This window comes from Chlorocebus sabaeus, chromosome 7 (genome assembly GCF_047675955.1).
Source record: "Chlorocebus sabaeus isolate Y175 chromosome 7, mChlSab1.0.hap1, whole genome shotgun sequence".
NCBI classification, from domain to species: Eukaryota; Metazoa; Chordata; class Mammalia; order Primates; family Cercopithecidae; genus Chlorocebus; species Chlorocebus sabaeus.
This window is the reverse complement of record NC_132910.1, coordinates 90,764,908-90,788,057: the sequence shown is the minus strand read 5'-3', so window position 1 is coordinate 90,788,057 and position 23,150 is coordinate 90,764,908. Positions and strand designations below refer to the sequence as shown.

At 41.8% G+C, this 23,150-nt stretch overlaps 1 protein-coding gene across 3 annotated transcripts in view; it reads right to left on the bottom strand.

The window, feature by feature from the left end:
* Positions 1-6,728: 6,728 nt before the first annotated feature.
* The window catches only part of MGST2 (microsomal glutathione S-transferase 2), a 37,165-nt gene continuing 20,743 nt past the window's right edge, over positions 6,729-23,150 (bottom strand). For 2 of the 3 annotated variants that reach the window (XM_007999837.3, XM_007999836.3), the window contains 3 exons: positions 14,388-14,458; positions 7,453-7,534; positions 6,729-6,974 (listed from right to left, as the gene is read on the bottom strand). In XM_007999837.3, coding sequence (XP_007998028.1) covers positions 6,842-6,974; positions 7,453-7,534; positions 14,388-14,412 — 240 coding nt within the window. In that variant the 5' untranslated portion in view covers positions 14,413-14,458 and the 3' untranslated portion in view covers positions 6,729-6,841. Of the gene's footprint in view, positions 6,975-7,452; positions 7,535-14,387; positions 14,459-15,661; positions 15,681-23,150 lie in introns of those variants that run through there. The other variant, XM_007999839.3, reaches the window with a different exon arrangement.

The window sequence follows — 23,150 nt, the reverse complement described above, 5'->3', positions numbered from 1 at the left end:
TCCAAAGTATAGTTTTTTAAGATCCTCACTGGATCTCCAAACTTAATTAAGCAGACATGATTCCTGGGTTTTAATTGATTAACTGCAGTTCTTTTCTCAAAATTTTGATATCATTCTTTAAATATTTATTTAATGGGAGAGATCTATCATTCCCAGCCTTTGCATTCAACTTCTCAACTGATACTTTCTAAATTTACTGCCGCACTCTGAAGGATGTGGCAAAGGGAAGGGAGGAAAGTCAACTTTGCATGGAACATAGTGCAATCCATTTGTAGATTCAGTACCACAACAGTTCCATTTCCAACTGGTTCATCTGGAGGTAGGGAGGCTCCACTGGAAAAATAAATATTTTTGTCAAAAAAAGAAAAATCGGAATATATCGAGGGGAAGTAATAAAGGTTCTCGTTCTACTTTAGTGAGCACTGTCAGTAAACAGCCTCCACCACCCCACTCCTACCAGGCCACTTTGCATCGCAAAGCCATGGCCTGGCTTCACCTGCACCCACCCACAGAATTGAAAGTGCTTAGACGTTTATATCCTTCTGGATTGACTTTAGCCAGTGACTCACTGGTGCAGGAGTATAAAAGCCCAGTTAACTTGTCTGAACAAAGTCCGATATAATTTTGCTCCAGAGCTCTACTGCAAGATCAGGCAAAGGCTGGGACTTGGTTTAAAGGTGCCCCGCAGGCTGGGCACTATGGCTCACACCTGTAATCCCACCAGCACTTTGGGAGGGCAAGGCAAGCGGATCACTTGGGCCCAGGAGTTTTGTCAGAGGCACGTGAACCAGAGCAACTCCATGTTAAATAGGATCTGGGTAAAATGAGACTGAAACCTACTGGGCTGCATTCCCAGACGGTTAAGGCATTCTAAGTCACAGGATGAGATAGGCTTTCAGCACAAAATACAGGGCACAAAGACCTTGCTGATAAAATAGGTTGCAGTAAAGGAGCCGGCCAAAGCCCACCAAAACCAAAATAGCGACAAGGGTGACCTCTGGTCTTCCTCACTGCTACACTCCCACCAGTGCCATCACAGTTTACAAATGCAATGGCAAGGTAAGGAAGTTACCCTATATGGTCTAAAAGGGGGAGGCATGAATAATCCACCCCTTGTTTAGCATATCATCAAGAAATAACCATAAAAATGGGCAACAAGCAGCCCTCGGGGCTGCTTTGTCTATGGAGTAGTCATTCCTTTATTACTTTGCTTTCTTAATAAACTTTCTTTCACTTTGCACTGAGCACTCACCCTGAATTCTTTCTTGCATGAGATCCAAGAACCCTCTCTTGGGCTCTGGATTGGGACCCCTTCCTGTAACATATTTCTCTGTCCTGTAACAGTTTGAGACCAGCCTGGGCAACATGGCAAAACCCCATCTCTACAAAAAAAAGAATACAAAACAGCCGGTCATGGTGATGCGTTCCTGTAGTCCCAGCTACTCGGGAAGCTGAGGTGGAGAATCACCTGAGCCAGGAAGTCGAGGCTGCAGTGAGCTGTGATCATGCCACTGCACTCCAGCCGGGGTGACAGAGAGAGACCCTGTCTCAAAACAAAACCAAAAAAAAAAGGAAAAATAAAGGAGCCCCCTATTTTGGTTTTTTCCCCTTCTCTATCCTGTTTCCCCCACTCCCTTTTTCACCTCTTGAGAGCCCTTTGTTAATAAATCACATAGATGTGAATCCACGTCTCCACTTCGAGGAAATGACCTAAGACTCCTCATCAAACTTTAAAAAGCTTAGTATCACAACATGTTTCAAAACTAGGTTAAGAGGAAAAGTAGGCCACAGGATAAAGTCATCATCAAAAATAGGTACAAAACAAAGGTAAGTTTTACTATACACAAACCAAAAGAAACAAACAATTTAATTATGGAAGAAGAGGCCATCACTCCCCTTAGTGGGTTATGGTTCCAGACGGGTTGGCAAATAACACCATGTAGAAAACAGTATGGCATTGGGCTTTGTTCTTTTGATATGGGCTTAGCACTCTCCCAGAAAACATGGGATAGAAAATGAATTGATTCTGGGGTGGAGGGAGGGCACAGGGGGACGCTGACACTAGAAGTAAAAACGTGAAGCTCTGAGAAGAGTTGATTACTCCTAGTTCCAATCACTTCAAGCCACATATTTTTACTTATACTCGTTTGGCACTGGATGAATGAAATACCTTTCTCTTTTCAAATAGTTCTTACATGTTTTCTTACTGACCTTTGTAAAATCCTAGTGCAGTAAGTGTGGTGATGGGGGAAGAAAGAGGAGAGAATAAACATTTTTCTAGAAAGTCACTAGACATCTGCCCCCAGTGAGAAAGATGTATTTTATTGGTGATTAAGGAACATTCCACAGCATTCAATGAGCTGTTTCTACCTCTGACTATTCTTTTCAAGGAAGAGTGTGTCTGGAGAAAAAGGGTGAACATCAAATGACCTGATTTTGTTTATTAATGACTTTTTTGGCCATACCCCACCCACCTCCAACCCCTAAAAGAAAAATGGGACAGGAAAAATTACCTGAAAATGGAGCAGAGCTACCGCTTTGGGTAACTAACTAGTCTTTACCTTTTTATTTTCTTTTTGATTTTTTTCCTCTTTTTGTGAATTCAGTTTTCTCAATTCTCTTTTAAGTACTAAGGACATTAAATTCCTCCACTAGTGTCCTCTGGAGTCGTTGCCACAGACACATGCCTCATTTCATGCAACAGGTGGAGGTAATTACTGCAGCTCTCACACATGTGGGGCCCAGGTGTCTCTGCCACACCCAGGACAGCTGCTAGGCCAGCATGGATGACCATGGATCCATCACTGGATCTCTTAACAATGCTCAACACAGAAAATCTTCAGGGCTACCAAGAATCTGATTTTAGGTTTTAACTTCTCTTCAGATTCTTTAACTTTTTATTATAAACATTTTTAAACAACCAAGAAAGTAGAAAAAATAATACAACAAATACCTATATACTTATCAACTAGATGTAATTGTTAACACTTTGCCATAAATGCTTCATGTGTATATTTTGCAGAACCATTTCAAAGTACATCCAACCACTTTACCCCTTAATGCCTCGGGACACAGCTCCAGAGAATGAGGGTATTCTCTTCTCTAGCCACAATATAATTATCACACCTAACAATTAACATTAATTCCCTAATATCATCTATCCGTATTCTATGCTTAAATTGTTTCCATTGTCTCACAAAGGTCATCCATAGATGCTTTTTTCTTTTTCTTTTTTTTTTTTTTTTTTTTTTTTTTTAAGACAGTTTTGCAGGCCGGGCGCGGTGGCTCAAGCCTGTAATCCCAGCACTTTGGGAGACCGAGACGGGCGGATCACGAGGTCAGGAGATCGAGACCATCCTGGCTAACACGGTGAAACCCCGTCTCTACTAAAATACAAAAAAAATTAGCCAGGCGAGGTGGTGGGCGCCTGTACTCCCAGCTACTCGGGAGGCTGAGGCAGGAGAATGGCGTGAACCCGGGAGGCAGGGCTTGCAGTGAGCTGAGATCCGGCCACTGCACTCCAGCCTGGGCAACAGAGCCAGACTCCGTCTCAAAATAAAAAATAAAAAAAAAAGACAGTTTTGCTCTTGTTGCGTAGGCTGGAGGAGTGCAGTGGGCGATCTCGGCTCACCACAACCTCCACCTCCTGGGTTCAAGTGATTCTCTTGCCTCAGCCTCCAGAGTAGCTGGGATTACAGGTGCGTGCCACCACACTCGGCTAATTTTGTATTTTTAGTAGTGATAGGGTTTCTTCATGTTGGTCAGGCTGGTCTCAAACTCTTGACCTCAGGTGATCCACCCGCTTCGGCCTCCCAAAGTGCTGGGATTACTGGCATGAGCCACCACGCCCGGCCCATAGTTGTTTTTTTCCAACCAGAATTTGAACAAGGATCTCACATTGCCATTTGGTTTTTATGCCCCTTAAGACTCTCAATGCAGAAAAGTTCTTCTCTATCCCCCACTTCCTGACATTGACTTTTTAAGGCAACGAATCTGATTTCTAAAAGTAAAATTGATCAATTTAGTAATATACAAAAAATGTACATGTAATTGTCAAACTGATCAGAAACCCACATCTCTGTGGCCAGTAATGTTTGCTCCCTGTAGCCAATTCTAATAGGAATGAAAATAATCAAAAGGTTGCCTGGTGACAATGCAATTAGAACAAAGGAAAATCTATCGTTTGAATGTTTAAAGTGACAAGGCCTTGAGAGTCTGCTACAGCCATTGTCTATTTCCACGTGTTTAACCAAACTCTGTGTGTGTGTGTGTTTTACCCTGCCCAGAGCCAATTTCAGTGCAAAACAGAAATTGTTTAAAAATCTTCAGTTGTAAGATTTGGAAAGTTTCTTACAACTTGCAAAGGACATGGTTATGAAGTAATTATGCCTTAGTATCAAAAATTTGCATTCTCATCCTTCATTGGTCTCAATGTATAAAACAATTAAAATGTCACAATCCAAGTCACAACCATAATTGATCAGAATATTAAGTAAAAAGGCCATAGAATCATAGCTTTTTAGCGTATTTTCCCTATTTTACCTAAAAGAAAACCAAGGCAGAGAGCTACAAAGTGCTGGGGTAGCACAGCCAGCAAGTGATAGGACAGGATAGGGTGGTCTGGTTCTGAAGTCTTCACTTCTTTGCTTCACAGCCTCCTACTGATGGGGTGCCTTGTCCAAATTCAAATGGCCAGTGAGTAGGGGAACCTGAGTATGCAAATATGTCCACTCCCAGACCAGTATATTCTCAGTGTGCTTTGGGGTATTTAATACTGTACTGCTATTTGGGATGCAGGAGGTTATGTATTATGGGAACACTTGTATTTAAGTGTCTTTCTTTCTTTTTCTGTTAATATTATTCCTGGCCTTTTTAACTTCTATTGTATCCACCAAAAAAGAAAAGTACAATAAACAACTTTTGAAGATGCCCACACCAGACTCAAGGCTGTCCAATTTTCTTTGGAAAATGGACAGAGGGCCCTTTTCCTGATGTCAAAATGTGTTATATATGCTCACAATTCATTTTACCTTTTCTTTGAAAGCTGTGAGGTAGAATCGTTCTCATTTTACAGATGAAGAAAATGAGGAAAAGTCATCTGCATTGTGCCAGACAATGACTGCACATCAGGGTCAGAACAGCTTTGGGGGTTCTGCTGTACTTTCCATAACACCCTCCAAACCCCACATGACACAGGGCGTACAGCAGAACCCAACCCAGGTTCTACAATCGTGAGCATGACCCACCTTCCTCCGCCAAGAGAAAGAATATCCTCTTCGCACTGGTCCCTGGGCAATTCCTTGAAATTATATCCTTTTTCTCTTCTTCCTCTTGAAACTGTGCCTCAAAGAGTTAAAGAAACCAATGACTAAAGGAAATTCTTGAGTTTGGAGGATGGCAGATAAGAAAAGAAATAACTTACGGAAACACTGAAACTCTCTCAGCTTATGAGATTAAAAGAAAAAGAAAAAAAATGGCTGAAATCCGTTGGAACCAAGATGGCTAACGGAAGTCTGCACAGAACAAGCTTGCTGATGTCACAGTTTGAATTTCCACGACATTTCATATTAACTCCCCTGGAATCTGCACATGCTACCCCTGAGGCAGCATAAAGAAATAACTGGACATGCCCAAAGACTTTCCAGACCTCCCCTTCCTTTCAACCAATCACCTACTAATCTCAGAATTTACCCCCTGACATTTTCTAATAAAAATACTGCTTGGAAGCCAGCAGAGGGAGACAGATTTGAGCTTGACTCCTATCTCCCTGTGAGTTGACTTGCAATATTAAGCTTTTGATGGCTGAGCAGAGTGGCTTACACCTGAATCCCAGACTGGAGGCTGAAGCAGGAGGCCTGCTTGAGCCTATGTGTTGGAGGCTCCAACCTGGGTGACAGCAAGACTGTCTCTTTTTTAAAATTAAATTTTTTTCTTTTCTCAAAAACCTGGTTTTGCAGTATGGTCATCAGGCAGCAAGCTCTTTTGGCTTGGAAACACTTTTTACTTTATAAAGTACATTTTGATAACCTGTTTTTGTTTTTCTTTGGGTTTTTTTTGTTTGTTTGAGACACAGTCTTGCTGTGTCGCCCAGGCTGGAGTGCAGTAGGGCGATCTTGGTTCACTGCAAGCTCCGCCTCCCAAGTTCACGCCATTCTCCTGCCTCAGCCTCCTGAGTAGCTGCGACTACAGGCATCCGCCACCACGCCCAGCTAATTTTTTGTATTTTTAGTAGAGACAGGGTTTCACCGTGTTAGCCAGAATGGTCTCAATCTCCTGACCTCGTGATTCGCCCTCCTTGGCCTCTCAAAGTGTTGAGATTACAGGTGTGAGCCACCGCACCCAGCCTTTTATAACCTGTTTTGTTTTGTGCTATCAGTTGATGACTCCCTTCTCTGGCTACTCTATGTGTTTGCCTGATGTCTCCTACCTGCCTTCCTATCTGTTGTTTTCCTATAACCAATGAAAGGGCTCAGCTGCCTTATCAGCTTCTGTCTGAAACTTTCCATCAAGAGAGAAGCAGAGTGGCAGGTTACGTCAGTAGTCCTCAGAAAGGGCAGCACACGGGTCAGGCTGCTCTGTCCCCACACAACCGGTCATGACTTCAGCATGCATTTCTAAAACTAGGGCACAACACACTTCCACTGATGATATGGATGTACCTATCCCAAGCAAATTTCATTTCTTAAACAGGAAATGTATGCTCTAAAGGGTGTGTTTCTACAAAGCCATTTCAAGAAAAACAGAATAAAGACTTTATTTATTTATTTTTATTTAACAAATGATACCAAATTACCTTCATGGTGGGAACAGCTTCTGCAAGCATTAAAGGGAAGAGAAAAAGTTAGAATTGCCGCCTCAGTTTCTTGGCAATATTGAGGTCCAGATATTCATCCAGAAAGCTGTTTGCAATTCCCAGGGCACCTAGGAGGGTCAACAAGGCCAAAATCCCCAGACTCAGTCGGAAACCAGTGATCCTGCAGGGTGGACATGAGAGAGAAAAGTGACAAACTGGGTTGTAATAAGGAAGCTGAGCGTCCTGAAATAGGCTGTCCTATCATTGACACTGTCCAGAACATCTATATTTTTGCAATTTGAAAATTTTGGCTCATCACATAAATTAAAGGGAATGCCTAACCATACAGATCACTTGGTTTCTTTGAACATTCAAAGCATTATCAAGGCTAGGCAGGATTTTTCCTTGGTAAATTTCTGGAGATGATGCAAAATTTTTGCAAGGAACTAGAGTCCACATTCAGTGCACAGTTTTATACTTGCATTGTCCTATCTCATGCCTAACTGTGTATGGCCTAGCAAGACTTGGCCTCACACAGTATGTATTACTTTTGCCACCACAACTCGCAGTGCTGTTAATATCTCTCAAGAGAAGGAAACTGACCCAGACCTTATCCTGCTATTTTTTGCATAAATACAAAATTACTGGGTTCTCCTTACCGTTTTTTAGCAGCTTCTGAATATCCCCAGAAGTATAGGTGACGGCCATATATGTACATCAGACCCAGACAAGTAGCAAAAACTATAGAGGGGGTGGGAAAAAAGAAAAGGCACAAAAGACAACAGCAGTCTGTTAAGATGTTGTATGAAGACTGAGAAAATATTCACAAAACACATATCGGACAAAATACTTATATTCAGAATATATCACTGGCAGGAATACAAAATAGTACAGCCACTTTGCGAAAAGTTCTGGTAGTTTCTTATAAAATTGAACATAACATTTGACTCAGCAATCTCATTCCTACATATTTATCCAAGAGAAATGAAAGCGTGTATTCACAAAAGGACTTGTTTAAGAATGTTCATTGCAGCTTTATTCATAATAGCCAAAAACTGGAAACAGCCCAGAGGTCTATCAACAGGAGAATGGATAACCAAGCTGTTACAGGGTCTATTCAATGGAAGGCTACTCAGCAATGAAAACAAACAGATCTATGCAACACAACAATGCTGAGTGAACGAAGCATTACACAGGCTACATACTATGTGATTCCAATTATATGAAGTTCTAGAATGGACAAAACTAAATGATGAAACAATCAGAAGTGCTTGCATCTGGGAGTGAGAATGGGGACTGACTGGGAGAAGCAGGAGGATACTTTCTGGGTGGTTGCCATGTTCTAGATCTTTATAGAGATTTGGACCACAAGGTGTGTGTACTTCTCAAAATTCATTGAAGATTTATGCATTTTATTACATATAAAATTTGTCTGAAAAAGAAACATAAAATACAGTACTATGATGTTCTATCATCGCATCCAGTGAAACATATCATTGTCTTCTCTATGTTAGGGCTCCATTCCCTTCCTCAGCACCTCACAGATGCAAGTTGCCAGAGCCCTACTGTAAACATTTGGAGTCTGTGTGTGGGACTGTGATATGCTAGATTAAATTTTTTATTTTACTTGGCCACACTTTTTTTTTTTCTTGAGATAGGGTCTTGCTCTGTCACCCAGGCAGGAATGTGTAGCATGATCAGGGTGCAGTATAGCCTTGACCTCCTGGGCTCATGCAATCCTCCCACTTCAGCCTCCTAAGTAGCTGGGACCACAGGTGTATGCCACCAGGCCTGGCCAATTTTTAAATTTTTTTTGTAGAGAAAAGGTCTCCCTATGCTACCCAGGCTGGTCTTGAACTCCTGGGCTCAAGCCATCCTCCTGTTTTGGCCTCCCAAAGTGCTGGGATTGCAGGTGTGAGCCACCACACCTAGCCCCATATCTACCATAAACCAGGTATTACTTTAAGGATTGAGGTTGGCAGTGAAAAAGATACAAGCTCCCTGACTTCATAGAGCATACATTCTCTCAGCAAAGACAGACGACAAAGACAAAAATGAGAAGAAAAGTGTAAACTTGAAAGTGCTGTGAAAGAAATGAAGAGACATGGGAGAGAGAGGAACTGGACGAGGCTGCCAAAATGGGGTAAAGGAAGGCCTCTGGAGGGGATGACATCTGTATTGGGGCCAGAGGACAGGAACAAGGGGACCAAGCAAAGAGCTGGGAAGGAAGAGCTGGTAGACCCTTCCCAGGGTCTGAGGAAGCCAAAGAGTTCTGAACATGGTTCTCAGTTTTGAGACTCCCTGTCTAGGGAGTTACTCTCAGAAAGCCAATGAGAACAGTTCAGGAACAGTTAGTAGGTGCCTGACTTTGGATGAGAAAGAATGAAAAATTTCTGACAAGACACTCAAGAAATCCTTTCTGACAGGCATTCTGCATCATTCAGCCTATCACAGAGAAATCCAAAGGGTCAAATGGCAGAGACAGAGTCCCATTACCAAAAGGCGCTTTTCTTATGAGTTGTTAATGTGCTCTTACATGACAAAGAACAGCGGTTTCATTCATGCCCTTAAGCGACACAAATATGAGTTGGAATAAAGTGAAGAAGTCTTTCTCTAAAGGACATTGTACCTGAAATTCCTCAGTTCACAGTAAAAACTATAAGGAAGACAGTGATGGGGTTGCCTTTGAAAGTAGCTGGATTTTGGTTTATTTAAATCTTGGCAATCAAGTATAGACCAAAATGAGACAGTGAAAGTTACCAGAAAAAGGGGATTGAATTTCTCCAACGAAGGTAGCAGGGGCTGGTCTGACTCACTGTTAAACGCAGAAGCCAAGTTTAGAGAAAGCCCTCTCAGCTCACCAAGGATATCCCAGTCAAACAGAAAGTGGATGTTTGTAGAGTGGCTACATACAAACGGCAGCACTATATACTTGGAGACCTTTAAGAAAAGGTGCATGAGTTGTTGACACAAATACCTACAGACCCGGCTCTGCACTTGAAAAGAAAAATTTCCCCACATTGGTGAATGTCAAGTTGGAAAAATTAATTAACATCTCTGTACCTCAGCTTCCTCATCTGTAAGGTAGAAATTAATTATAGACCCTCCCTCATATGAAGGCTTTAAATCCCGTAAATCTGATGCATGGGACAATGTATGCATAACACTTAAAAACACTCCCCGGCGGCCTGGAGCGGTGGCTCACGCCTGTAATCCCAGCACTTTGGGAGGCCGAGGCGGACAGATCATGAGGTCAGGAGATCGAGACCATCCCAGCTAACACAGGGAAACCCCGTCTCTACTAAAAATACAAAAAGTTAGCCGGGCATGGTGGCAGGTGCCTGTAGTCCTGGCTACTTGGGAGGCTGAGGCAGGAGAATGGCGTGAACCCGGGAGGCGGAGCTTGCGATGAGCCGAGATAGTGCCACTGCACTCCAGCCTGGGCGACAGAGCCAGACTCTGTCTCAAAAAAAAAAAAAAAAAGAAACCAGTACCTGGCACATAATAAGGGCTCAATAAATAATAGCCATAATGATAATTTTTTTTTTTTTTTTTTTTTTTTTGAGACGGAGTCTCGCTCTGTGGCCCAGGCTGGAGTGCAGTGGCCGGATCTCAGCTCACTGCAAGCTCCGCCTCCCGGGTTCCCGCCATTCTCCTGCCTCAGCCTCCCGAGTAGCTGGGACTACAGGCGCCCACCACCTCGCCCAGCTAGTTTTTTGTATTTTTTTTTTTTTTTTTAGTAGAGACGGGGTTTCACCGTGTTAGCCAGGATGGTCTCGATCTTCTGACCTCGTGATCCGCCCATCTCGGCCTCCCAAAGTGCTGGGATTACAGGCTTGAGCCACCGCGCCCAGCCCTATTATTTTCTTTTTGAGACAGGGTCTCACTCTGTCACCCATGCTGGAATGCAGTGGCACTATCATGATTCACTGCAGCCTGAAACTCTTGGGCTTGAGAGCTCCTCCCACCTCAGCCTCCCAAGTAGCTGGGACTACATGTGTGCCCAGATAGTTTTTTAATTAAAATTTTCTAGACACAGGGTCTCCTTTGTTGCCCAGGTTGGTCTTAAATTTCTGGCCTCAAGCAATCCCTCCACTTTAGCCTCCCAAATTGCTGGGATTACAGACATAAGCTGCTGGGCCTGGCCAGCTATAATTATTAATGTGAATTGTTCATTCTGTGTTCTCTTCCTTCAATTAATTAGAATTATAGATGACCCTTGAACAACATGGGTTTGAACTGCACAGGTCCATTTATACATGAATATTTTCCAATAAATATACTGGATTGTGCAGGAGGTGGGTTTACAAAAATACACACATAAATATATTCGAAAACATTTTGGAGATTTGTGACAATTTGACAAAACTCACAAATGAACCACATAGCCCAGAAATACTGAAAAATTAGGAAAAGGTAGGTCACAAATGCATAAAACAGATGTAGATACTGGTCTATTTTATCATTTACTATCATAAAATATACACAAGTTTTTAAAAGCATTCAGCAGAAAGCCTATATAGATATATACATGAATTTTGTACAAAGTTAAAATTTATCAAAGCATACAAACACAGACCATAATACATGGTGCCATTTGTAGTTGAGAGAAATGTAAACAAATGTAAAGATGCAGTATTAAATCATAACTGCATAAAATTAACTATAGTAATACTGTACTATTATAAATATTTTGTAGCCACTTCCTGTTGCTATTGCAGTGAGCTCAAGTGTTGCCAAGTATCTGCTTAAAAGGTGATGCTAATCATCTCCACCGGAGCATTTCTTCTCTCCAGCAAATTGCGTATCACCGTAAAAAGTGATCTCTCAGGGTTTTTGCCTATTTTCATCAATGTTTAGTGCAATACCATAAACCTTGAATAATGCCATGAGACCCACACAGATTGCTACTAGTGGTGCTGAAAGTGCTCCCAAAAAGCAGAGAAAAGTCATGATATTAGAAGAAAAAATTGAATGGCTTAATATGTCTCGTAGATTGAGGTCTGCAGCTGTGAGCTATGGTTGACCACCACTACAAGATAAATGAATTCAGTGCAAGGACCAATGGAAAAAAAAAAAAAAAAGAAGATGAAGAAAGGAAAAAGGAAAAGATAAGAAAAGAAAAAAGAAAGAAAAGGTGATTTGCAAAGCTGTCACTTACAGCTATACTAGCAGGGGGAGAAACCTTGCACTTTTTCCAGAATATCTTTTTATCTCATATTGAAATGCAGCTTTTATGTGGGGGCAGGATTGCTATAAGAAACACATACTTGTAGACTCTGATAGGATTTGAGAAAAAGCAAAATCCTTATATGACAATTTTAAGCAAAAGGAAGATGAAGGATCTAAAGCTGAAGAATTTAATGCCAGCAAAGGATGGTTTGATAATTTTAGAAAGAAGTTTAGCTTTTAAAACATCAAGATAACAGGAGAAGCAGCTTCTACCAACCAAGAAGCAATACACAAGTTCCCAGGCACCATTAAGAAATCACTGAGGAGAAAGGGTATCTGCCTGAACAGGTTTTTAACACAAACAAAAGTGCCCTGTCCTGGGGATTTAAAAAAAAAAAAAAAAGTCACAAAGGACATGTATTAGTAAAGAAGAGAAGCAAGCTCCAGGATTTAAAGCAGGAAAGGATAGGCTAACTCTACTGTTTTGTGTAAATGCAGTCAGGTTTATACTCAGGATTGTACTTATCTATAAAGTTGCTAACCCTTTGAGCCTTGAAGGAAAAAGATAAACAGTACCTGCTAGTCATTTGGTTGTACAGAAAAAAAAGCTTGGACAACAAGAACCTCTTCTCTGGATTGGTTCCATCAATGCTTTGTTCCTGAAGTCAGGATGGAATTACCTTCTAACATTCTTTTGATATTGGACAATGTCCCTGACCACCCAGAACCCCATGAGTTCAACACAGAAGGCATAAAAGTAGTCTACTTGCCCCCAAATACAACATCTTTAATTCAGCCTCTAAATCAGGGGGTTATCAGGACCTTTAAGGCTCATGATACAAGGTACTCTATGGGAATGATTGTCAATGTTATGGAAGAGAACCCTGATAGAAAGAGCATTATGAATGCCTAGAAGGATTGTTATAGGAAGGTTGTGAAAGCCATCAAACCTGAAACAATAAATTCCTGCTGAAGAACACTGTGTACAGACGTTGTGCATGACATTCACAGGATTTACAACAGAGCCAATCAAGGAAATCATGAAAGAGATAGTGGCTGTGGCAAAGAATGTTGGGGGATAAAGGGTCTCAAGATATGAATCTTGGAGAAATTCAAGAGCTAATAGACACCACGCCAGATGAATTAATAGAAGATGACTTGGTAGAGACGAGTGCTCTGAACCACTGCCAGATGATAAGGAAGAAGACAGAAGAGGCAGTACCAGAAAACAAATTGACATTAGACAATCTGGCAGAAGGGTTCTGATGATTCAAGTCCGCTTTTTTACTTCTTTTATGACATGGACCCTTCTATGATACAAGCACTGAAACTAAACGCAACAGTGGAAGAAGGATTGGTACTATATAGAAACATTTTTAGAGAAAAAAGCAAAAACGTCAGAAATATTTCTATAAATTTATACCTACTGCGCCTGCCAATTCTGTCTCCCCTTCTACCTCCTTCACCTTTTCTGATTCTGCCACCCTTGAGGCAGCAAAACCAACCCCTCTTCTTCCTCTTCCTCAGGTTACTCAACGTGACAATTATGAGGATGAAGACCTTTATGATGGTCCACTTCCACTTAATAAATAGTAAATATTTGCTCTTCCTTATGATTTTAATAACATTTTCTTTTCTCTAGCATGCTTTATTGTAAGAATACAGTATATGATACATAAAATATGGAAAATATTAATTAGTAGACTGTACTCAGTAAGTACTCAGTAAGGCTTCCAGACCAATAGGATATTAGTAGTTAAGTTTTGGGGAATCAAAAGTTACATGCAAATTTTCTACTATGTGTGTGTGGGGCAGGGGGTCAGCGCCCCAACCCCTCCATTGTTCGAGTCAACTGTAGATTATTAGATTTGAAGACAAAGCTCATGTCATTTTCATCCTTGAATATCTAGCATATTGTCTCAATATTTTTTTCATTATTGAATTAAATTAGAATGAAGCCAAAGTTCATATATCTGCAACATAGCACTCTGACGCACACACTGTTTATTTTGTTTAGTCTCCAGGATTGGTAGCTATGTAGTTGCATATCTGCTCCTCTTTTTGTTTGTTTTTTTGAGATGGTCTCTGTCACCCAGGCAGGAGTACAGTGGCACGATCTCAGCTCACTGCAGCCTCTGCCTCCTGGTTCAAATGATTCTCCTGCCTCGGCCTCCCGAGTAGCTGGGATTACAGGCATGTGCCACTACGCTCGGCTAATTTTTGTATTTTTAGTAGAGACAGGGTTTCACCATTTTGGCCAGGTTGGTCTTGAACTCCTGACCTCAGGTGATCCGCCCATCTGGACCTCCCAAAGTGCTAGGAATATAGGTATGAGCCACCATGCCTGGCCATATAGCCGCTCCTTAATCATTTAAGCACCATAGTCATCATTAGAACACAGTTGACTGTATTTTAACATTACCTTGGTTGAAATACCACCCAGCCATCCACAATGTAATTATGAATATAGGATAAAACTCCACACAGTTTTGTCTGCGGAAAAAAATAAAGACATAGGTTATTTTATGAGAAAACTTTACACTGAAGCATTGATTTTTCATCTAGAGGTAAATGTTCGCCTATTTTAACAAAAGTAATATAAGAACTTACAAAAGAGTTTAAATGACCTTTACATTTAAAATCAATCTTTCAAGGTTGAACATTGTTTAAACCTCAGAGCAGGGCCAAGAATCATTCTCCTACATATAAGTTGCCAGTAGTAGAAGTGAGTCATAGCACTTTCCCAAAAGACAGGCCTCCTGAGCCTAAATATCACCCCATATCTTATCTGAAGAACTTAAGAGATCACTCAATTCATATTCAAGAGATTTCTTATTTTAAAAATTCACTCACATCCATTGCCTTCCACTTGAGTTACCCAGAACATTACAAAATGGTCTTTAAATAATACCCTTAAAAATCTCCTGAAGTAAATGAGTGAGCATATTCACTCCCATTTTATGGAGGAATAAACTAAGGCCTGAGAGCCCAGACCGACATGCATTGCAGAGAATCAAAGATAGACAGCATCCATCTCTAGATTCCAAAGCTCTGTCCTAATGTCAAGTCATATTGCCTCTATTCATAGAAGACTTGGATGGAAAATCTGACACTAATTTAAGCAAAAGGGAATAGTTCTCTGGGAACTATAATTAATTCATCTGCATCTAACAAAAGGGAAAAAGATGAATTATATTCATCCTCCCTCCTAAGGTATACCCCCCAAGTGATCTTGATTAGGTTGGCCAAGCTCTTTGCTGACAATTTCACCACCAGAAAGAACTTTAACGTAATGTGTGATGAGGTCTTGAGTAGATCCTGGTGGAAGGTCATAGTCTACAGGATTGTAAATGATCCCATATCTTTCCTTCAGTAAGCCTCAAAGCTTGAATACTTAGTATTACAAGGCAATTGATCTAGAAATAGATGATGCTGGTTGTTGAAGACCTAGGTCTTTTAGCCTGGGTCACCATAAGTGATCTATTTTCTCTGAATTAAAAACAAAACAAAAAAAAGCATAATTACAAAGCATAATTCTTCCCTCATTCTCCATAATCCCACAGAAAATTGTGTCTAGGTCAATTCAACTTTATCAGCTTATGCCTCAACTACATGGGAAAAAACTCCCCAATAATAACTCAGTCATATTTTAAAGCTGGGTAAGAAACATGCATAATTAACAAGTTCAGTGCTCACAGAAAGACGTGGCTGAGGTAGAGTCCTGAAGCACATATGGAAAATTTTAAGCCCACTAGCGAAGACAACAGCGCGGTTACCCACACACATCTCTAAGAGCCAGGAGGGTGACCATCAGTCCCCTAAAAAATTGGAAATGGATAATATGAATGCAAAATTGCTTTCTTCTTCCTTTTCGGACTGTTGTCATTACCACCCAAAAGGCCACTGGTGACCCAAGGAATGTCTTGTCTAAAGCCTAACACTGATAATGTCACAAACCGTAACTACAACTTTCTAGAACTCACAGAAGTAACCAAAGCTTTTCCTCCTGCTGTTTCCCGTTCTTGGCATGATTTTGCTTCTGATGGTTGTCTTTCCATTAACGTCTTTTTGAGTGGCGAGGATAGGGTCAGTGAAAAGATACTTGATGAAATTCGTACTTTATATTACAACTATGCAAAGAATAAACAGCGTTCCCAGGTTTCTTTTTCCTTGGCTAAATCCATAGACCTGTTTCCCAAGAGGTAAAATGGAGTAGCAGCAGAGGAAGGCTCTAGTCCTTTCACACTCACTGAAATTTTATATGAACTTTTTTGGAAACATAACACAATTGTCCCATCATTTATTGTTTTGTAATACACCTTAAATTATTCCAAATGTAAGCATCAAGTTTTTCCACAACATATTTTTATTCAAAATTAGGTGTGATAAGATTGTTTTAAAAGCACCTTCAAAAATAGCCCAGGTTAGCCTTCATAAAAGTCTAATTACTTAGAGGTTTTTCTAGTGTCCTTGGCTTGGCATCTGGGAACAAAGAGATAATATTGTATAAGAATGTCCTAACTATGTAGAAACCGCACTGCAGATGGCAGAAGCTCTTTGGGTATCTGTCCACATTAGTTGATAGGCATGTGTGCTTTTGTGTCTCTTATCTGAAAGAGGAAGAAGGCCTTTGAGCAAGGAGAAAGGAAATAAAAATAGAGGGGATGTTTTGGAGTTCCCCCTGCTGCCCCCACAAGCTAGGGAACTAGTTTCACACCTAATGGGAAACCAGAGACCAGAGCAGACGCTGACGGATCGTCCTCATGAAGAGCTTGGTGAGATTCCAGACACAAGCGGTGCCATGCCTCAGATGACAGAAGAGACAGTCAGGGAGAGTCACACCCTTAATCTCCCTCTGCCACAGACCCAGAGCAGCTCCTGGCGGTGGTGGAAGGCACTCCAGAACCTGGGGAGGGTACTGTACTCACAGAGGACTGGGGAGCAGGACAGTGGCACAGCCCCTCCCTTCAATGGCTTGCCAGCAGGAGCTGTGTTCCTGGGCACATCCCCTGTATTCCCAGAAGGAATTGGGAAGATGCGGAACGGGGGTGCTGGGATCCTGGGTGAGCAGCAGGTGGCTAGAAGTCATTGAGATTTAGGCAAGGATGTGATTGCAACTGCATTTGTGCTCACAGATGGCAACACCTGGAGTACTGGAGCAGCTTAGCACCATATCTCTGCACCTTTCTTTCTCAAGAAATAGGCCCTTTGTCCCCTACAAGTGGCTGGTCACTGCTGAGCTCACCCTAACCTCACGTTCCAGTTGTGCTCATTGTATTTTCACCTGGTCCCTCTTTTGCTGACCTGCCTCAAGCCTTAGACCCTCGGAAATAAGACTTTGCCCATTTCTTCCTATCATCTCTCAGAGATTGAAAATAATTATGTGACCGCCAGTTGGGTGCCCTGTTTGTTGCCGACAGTCTTCCCTGCTGCCTGCCTGGTGAAAGCACCAAGTATTGCTTGGCCTTGAAATACCTGGAATCCCATTCTACCTGCTAATTGTCACCTCCTCCAGTCCCTCCGCCATGTGACCGCATCCTTCTGCCTGATTCTGGGTCCCTCCAGGCCTGGATGGTATCCCCACAATAACACGTCCTCAGTAAGCTGTCAGCAGGCATGTTTAACTCAAGGGGACCAAACTCTGAAAATTACTTCTTGACAATCCTGTCTGTGGCTAATTACAGTTTCACTGACATGAAAACCAACATGAAAATAATGTATAGCCTCTTTTAAGTCATGAAGGCAGATATATTCTATCCTCTTATTACAGGGGCTCCTCAGGAAAGTTTCCCAAATGGAACAGCGAACAGCCTGCAGCAGCTGTCAATTTCCCTGCCTGTGAGAACAGGGGGTATAGTTGATTATGACCACTGTCTCCTCTCCTGCACGTCCATATTGGAGAAACAGGCTGTCCATGGGAAAACAGGCTGTCTACTCATTCCCTGGTGAGAGCCCTCTTTGAACAATCCCATGCTCCTTTGATATCGAAGCTTCCCATGAAAGCGATCTTCATTTGTCTGGGACTGAGGAATTTAGGGGGACATGGAGCTTTAAGTGCTAAAACTGGGTAAGACCCAGAAGCACTGGAAAGAGTTAGTCACTCTAAGGGACAGTCCAGTGGGCACTGTGGAGATTGAGTAGTTAAAGCTGCTGAGACCCCTTGTTGTCCATCCCAATACCATGGAGCCTGGGCCCTGGGGGCTCAGGACTACTGCGCATTCCCACCTGGATCTGGTAGCCAGGAGCAGTGAGGATGGCCCCAAACTAAGTGCTATTTGGGCCTTGTCTCAGTCAATAAGTATACTACAAAGTTTATGTTATTTGGGGGTGGGGAAAAGAATCAAATTGTGGCCTGGCAGCTCCAAATCTGGCAGTTCCTTCAACACTACTCTCCAAACTTTTCTGATTGCATAGCCCTAACAGTTGCACAGCCCCATAAAAATATGCACACATCCTCCTGTAGCAGAGGAGGCCCTCACAGGACCGGACTTGAGCAGGACATGAACTTCCACTGTGTTAAACCATGGAAAATCTGGGATTTATCTATTAGCACAGCTAATACATTCAACTGGAAAAGAATATCATATTCATTAAAAAACAAACATAAAAATTAAAGGATGGAGGGCCAGGAAGTTGGTTCATGCCTATAATCCTGGGCCTCTGGGAGGCAGAGGCAGGAGGATCATTTGAGCCAGGAGTTTTGAGACCAGCCTGGGCAACACAGTGAGACCTCATCTCTATAAAAACAAAAAAATTTTTTTTGGCCGGGCGCGGTGGCTCAAGCCTGTAATCCCAGCACTTTGGGAGGCCGAGATGGGCGGATCACGAGGTCAGGAGATCGAGACCATCCTGGCTAACCCGGTGAAACCCCGTCTCTACTAAAAAATACAAAAAACTAGCCGGGCGAGGTGGTGGGCGCCTGTAGTCCCAGCTACTCGGGAGGCTGAGGCAGGAGAATGGCGTAAACCCGGGAGGCGGAGCTTGCAGTGAGCTGAGATCCGGCCACTGCACTCCAGCCTGGGCGACAGAGCAAGACTCCGTCTCAAAAAAAAAAAAAAAAAAAAAAATTTTTTTTTAAATTTAGGGCTGGGAGCGTTGGCTCATGCTTGTAATCCTAGCACTTTGGGAGGCCGAGGCAGGTGGATCACTTGACATCAGGAGTTCAAGACCAACCTGGCCTATATGGTGAAACCTTGACTCTATTAAAAATACAAAAATTAGCCGAGCATGGTGGCACATGCCTGTAGTCCCAGCTACTCAGGAGGCTGAGGCAGAAGAATCACTTGAACCCAGGAGGCGGAGATTGCAGTGAGCCAAGATCACACCACTGCACTCCAGCCTGGGCAACAGAGCAAGGCTCTGTCTCAAAAAAAATTTTTTTTAATTAAAGGATAGGATTTTAAGAATCAGTATAAACAGATGCTCCAATATTTTCCTCACCCTCCCAGTGGATTACTTAGTGTATTCCTTCAATGTGGGCACATCACTTGGGAGACCTGTGGCCTAAAACTTTTTATGAATATTTTTCTATTTGATGGTGTCCAATGAACACAATATGCAACTTTGCTTGCAACAACTTTGTTCAGAAAATATGAAACATTCTCCTAAGGGAAAACCTCATGAGCCATTTCTAATGCCATGCTCATAGTAGATCTTTTTCTAAATAAAAACAGACAAAGCAATTCAAAGGAGGTTTGCTTCTTGCAGGTTTTTTGTTTGCTCCTGATTCTTTCTCCTCTTGTTTAGGTGACTCACTGAAGCAGTGGGCTGCACACTGCCATGAGCAGCTAGCACTCTGAATGGATGACCTGGCCTTGGTCTTCTGACTTTGGCCCCGGGCGGTCTTTTGGATGATTACACTGACTGGGATCAGAGCAACAGGTTAATAGGCTCAGAAAAGGCTTGGGATGAGAGGTTGCTGGAGTTAATCTTTTTATAGAGATGTGTAACTGTCTAAATTGCTCCTTGTCAAGTAACTCTGAGTGGGGACACAATAGGTAGGTGGTGGCTGGTGGCAGGAGGGCATGAGTCCCACCACTGCCCTTCAGTGGTGCTGCTTGTAGGGAACACGAAGAGCATGCAGGGAAGGGAGATTTGCATTTCCTCTGCATCCCAGCTCCTTCTTGTCCCCTGATCACTTGGAGAATCTCCCGGCTTATGTGACAGATGCTGCTTGGTATCTGCAAGGACACTGGAGTTTGAGGAGCTCATCACACAGAATCACTCCGTCGTTTTGGGAGATCCCTTTTTATTTTTTTCTTTTTTTTTTCTTTGAGATGGAGTCTCACTCTGTCACCCAGGCTGGAGTGCAGTGGCGTGATCTCAGCTCACTGCAACCTCTGCCTCCTGGGTTCAAATGATTCTCCTGCCTCAGCCTCCCGAGTAGCTGGGATTACAGGCAGGTGCTACCACGCCCAGCTAATTTTTGTATTTTTTAATAGAGATGAGGTTTCCCCATGTTGGCCAGGCTGGTCCTGAACTCCTGACCTCAAGTGATCCACCCGCCTTGGCCTCCCAAAACTGCTGGTATTACAGGCATGGGCCACTGCACCCAGCCCCTAGCCCTTTATGCCCTAGCCCTTTATGATAAGTGAGGGGATAAGGGCATCTAGTGCTTTCTGCTATTGTCCATGATAGTTACGCTTGTAAGAAAATAGTAATATGTTTCCTGTCTCTTTTTCTTCTACTTTTTTCCACTCATTGCAAAAGTCAGTGGCCCACATTAATGTAATCTTATAGTTGCAGAATGTCTGACAAATCACTATTCTTGTAAATTTTCCTTTCTCCATAGTTTTTAGACATGCATTAAGGTCACTGGTTTTAATTTCCAAATTTCAGAATCAGAATTCAAAATGACATTAAAAAGTTAATAAAATGTAAAAAAAAAAAAAAAAAACAGAATCACAGTAGAGTGAGAAGAGGCTAATATTTCTTTTCTTTTTTTTTTTTTTTTGAGGCTAATATTTCTAAAGGGTACCAAGATTCACGATGATTAGGCTTACCTGTGCCTTGTGGCAGGTTAATTTTGGAATAGGAACTGAATAATTCGCATTAAGCAAATAGGAGTGCATTCGCAAGAACTAAGAGGCAATTCTTCTGTCTTTACCAGCACCAAAGAAAGCATTATTATACTAGATATACATCTAGACTCCAGGTTTAGAAAGAATATTAAAAATTTTTGTCTAAAGAGAACCAAAATTTCTAAATGGTTGGAGGAAAAAAGGTGAAGAATTAGTGCTCCCTAGCCTCAAAATCCAAAAGATGAAAGATGCTTAATAATGGTCTTTCAGCACATGAAAAGGAGTGAGGTCAGCTGCTATTCTCCCCTTCCAGTGAAGGCAGAATCAGAGGAAATGTATTTAAATTGCAAGAAGATCAATTTATTACTTGGATCTACTTTTTAGATTTTATAAAATGACTTTCCTCTAAAGGGATCAAGGTGCTCAGATTAGACAAGATAGAATTTTCTAAGTTCAGCAATAACAAAAAGGAACGGTCCTTGGTGAAATTATAGTTACTATTTTCACAATTTTAAAAAATTGTGAAAGACATCAAGACTCTAGAGACTGTCATCTGTAAGTCGTCTCCTGTAAGGAAGGGAAGAGGAAGTGGGTGGAGATTCTAAGGAGCCCAGGGCTAGTAATTCAGAAAGGCTGGACTCCATTATCAGCTCTGCTCACAAATAGATACCTAGCCTAAGATGACCTTCGAACAAGAAACAGTCCTTTAGGATCAGTGAACCTTGAAGTGACTGCTGATGAGATGTCGAGGTCCACCTAAAGATAGAATTAGTCATAACTTTGGGCTTCTTGGCTATGCTGAGGTCAAAATCAGCAGGAGAAAAGAGCAAGGAAAAGGCCAGACCTCTAAGCTCTAAGTCCTTCCAGAGAGGCAAAGGGAAACCAGCGCTTCTGGTTCAGGAGAGCCAGAAAAGACAGTGCATACCTCCTCCAGGAAAAAGATCAGATAACCAAGTAGGCTTTGGACTGAACTGTTATTCCAGGGAATTCTGCTCTAACTATTTCAGAGAAAGTCTAAATGGCTTTGCAAGCAATGACTCTGATCTGGTTTGGCCTGATTTATCCTACACCTTAGAATCTAAGGCAAAAATTGGGCTAGGGCTGTGGAAAATTCAAAAAGAAATTCGAAGTATGGAGTGGAGCCATCCCCAATCATTCTTCAGTGAGAAACCAGGGGAACAACTGCTGTGTGGTTGCTCAAGGTATTTCCTGGCTCCAAATCTGTCCTGATTATTGATCGTCATTTTTTAACCATTCTCTGTTCTACCATGATTAATCCAACAAAGCAAAACATTTCTAACAAGGAAACTGGGTTTGTATACAGTACTTACTTTATAAATAGTAACTGGAGAGAAATACTTGGAAGTAGTGTTCAGTTTTATTCCTGGGACAAGAGGATTCCAGATATAGAAGAGGAGGGAGAGCAAAATAACTTCAAAGAAAGTCAAATTTGTGGAAACTATGAGAATAAAAATAGAACCAAGAAGTGGCCCAGGGACTTAGCCTACTGGATACCCAGTAGTTCCCCACAAGAAATTTTCAGATCATGAAAGACAAAGTGGGAAGATCTGGAATTTCTTCCTGTGATGGTTTTTATAAATAGCATAGTGTCTCCCAAACTTCAAGCATTAACCTAACACTGTCAAAGTCTTAGCCTTTTAATGTAGCACTATCTTTCTACAAATCAGCTTCCTTTTGCTGAAATTAGGAAAAAACAAATTTTATATTATTACAAGTGCAGACAGAGTATAACTTTCTAAATAAAGGATAAGTATAAAAATAAACCCAAAGAAAACAAAAAGTTACTAAATTCTAGTTAGACACTTTTGATTGCTGAAGGCTCTGAGCATGAGATTCTTTCTCTGTCAAATAGGGTGTAAACCAAAAATTAAATTCTAAGGCCCCCCAGCCATCTGAATGCACTTCCTCCTCAGCCAGGGCTTTTTAAAAATTTAACCTGAGAGGCTGTTTCAGGCCATGATGGAAAGTGAGAGTCGGACATACCCCCTTATACCTCTTCAGCATTAACAGCAACACGGACTTTAAGTCTGATAAGAAACATTTTACAAGCTATTCTCTCTGAAGCCTAGTATCTGAAGGCTTCCTCTGCAAATAAGAACTTTGGTCTCCATAATCCTTAACCCAGACATTCCCTTCTGTTGAAC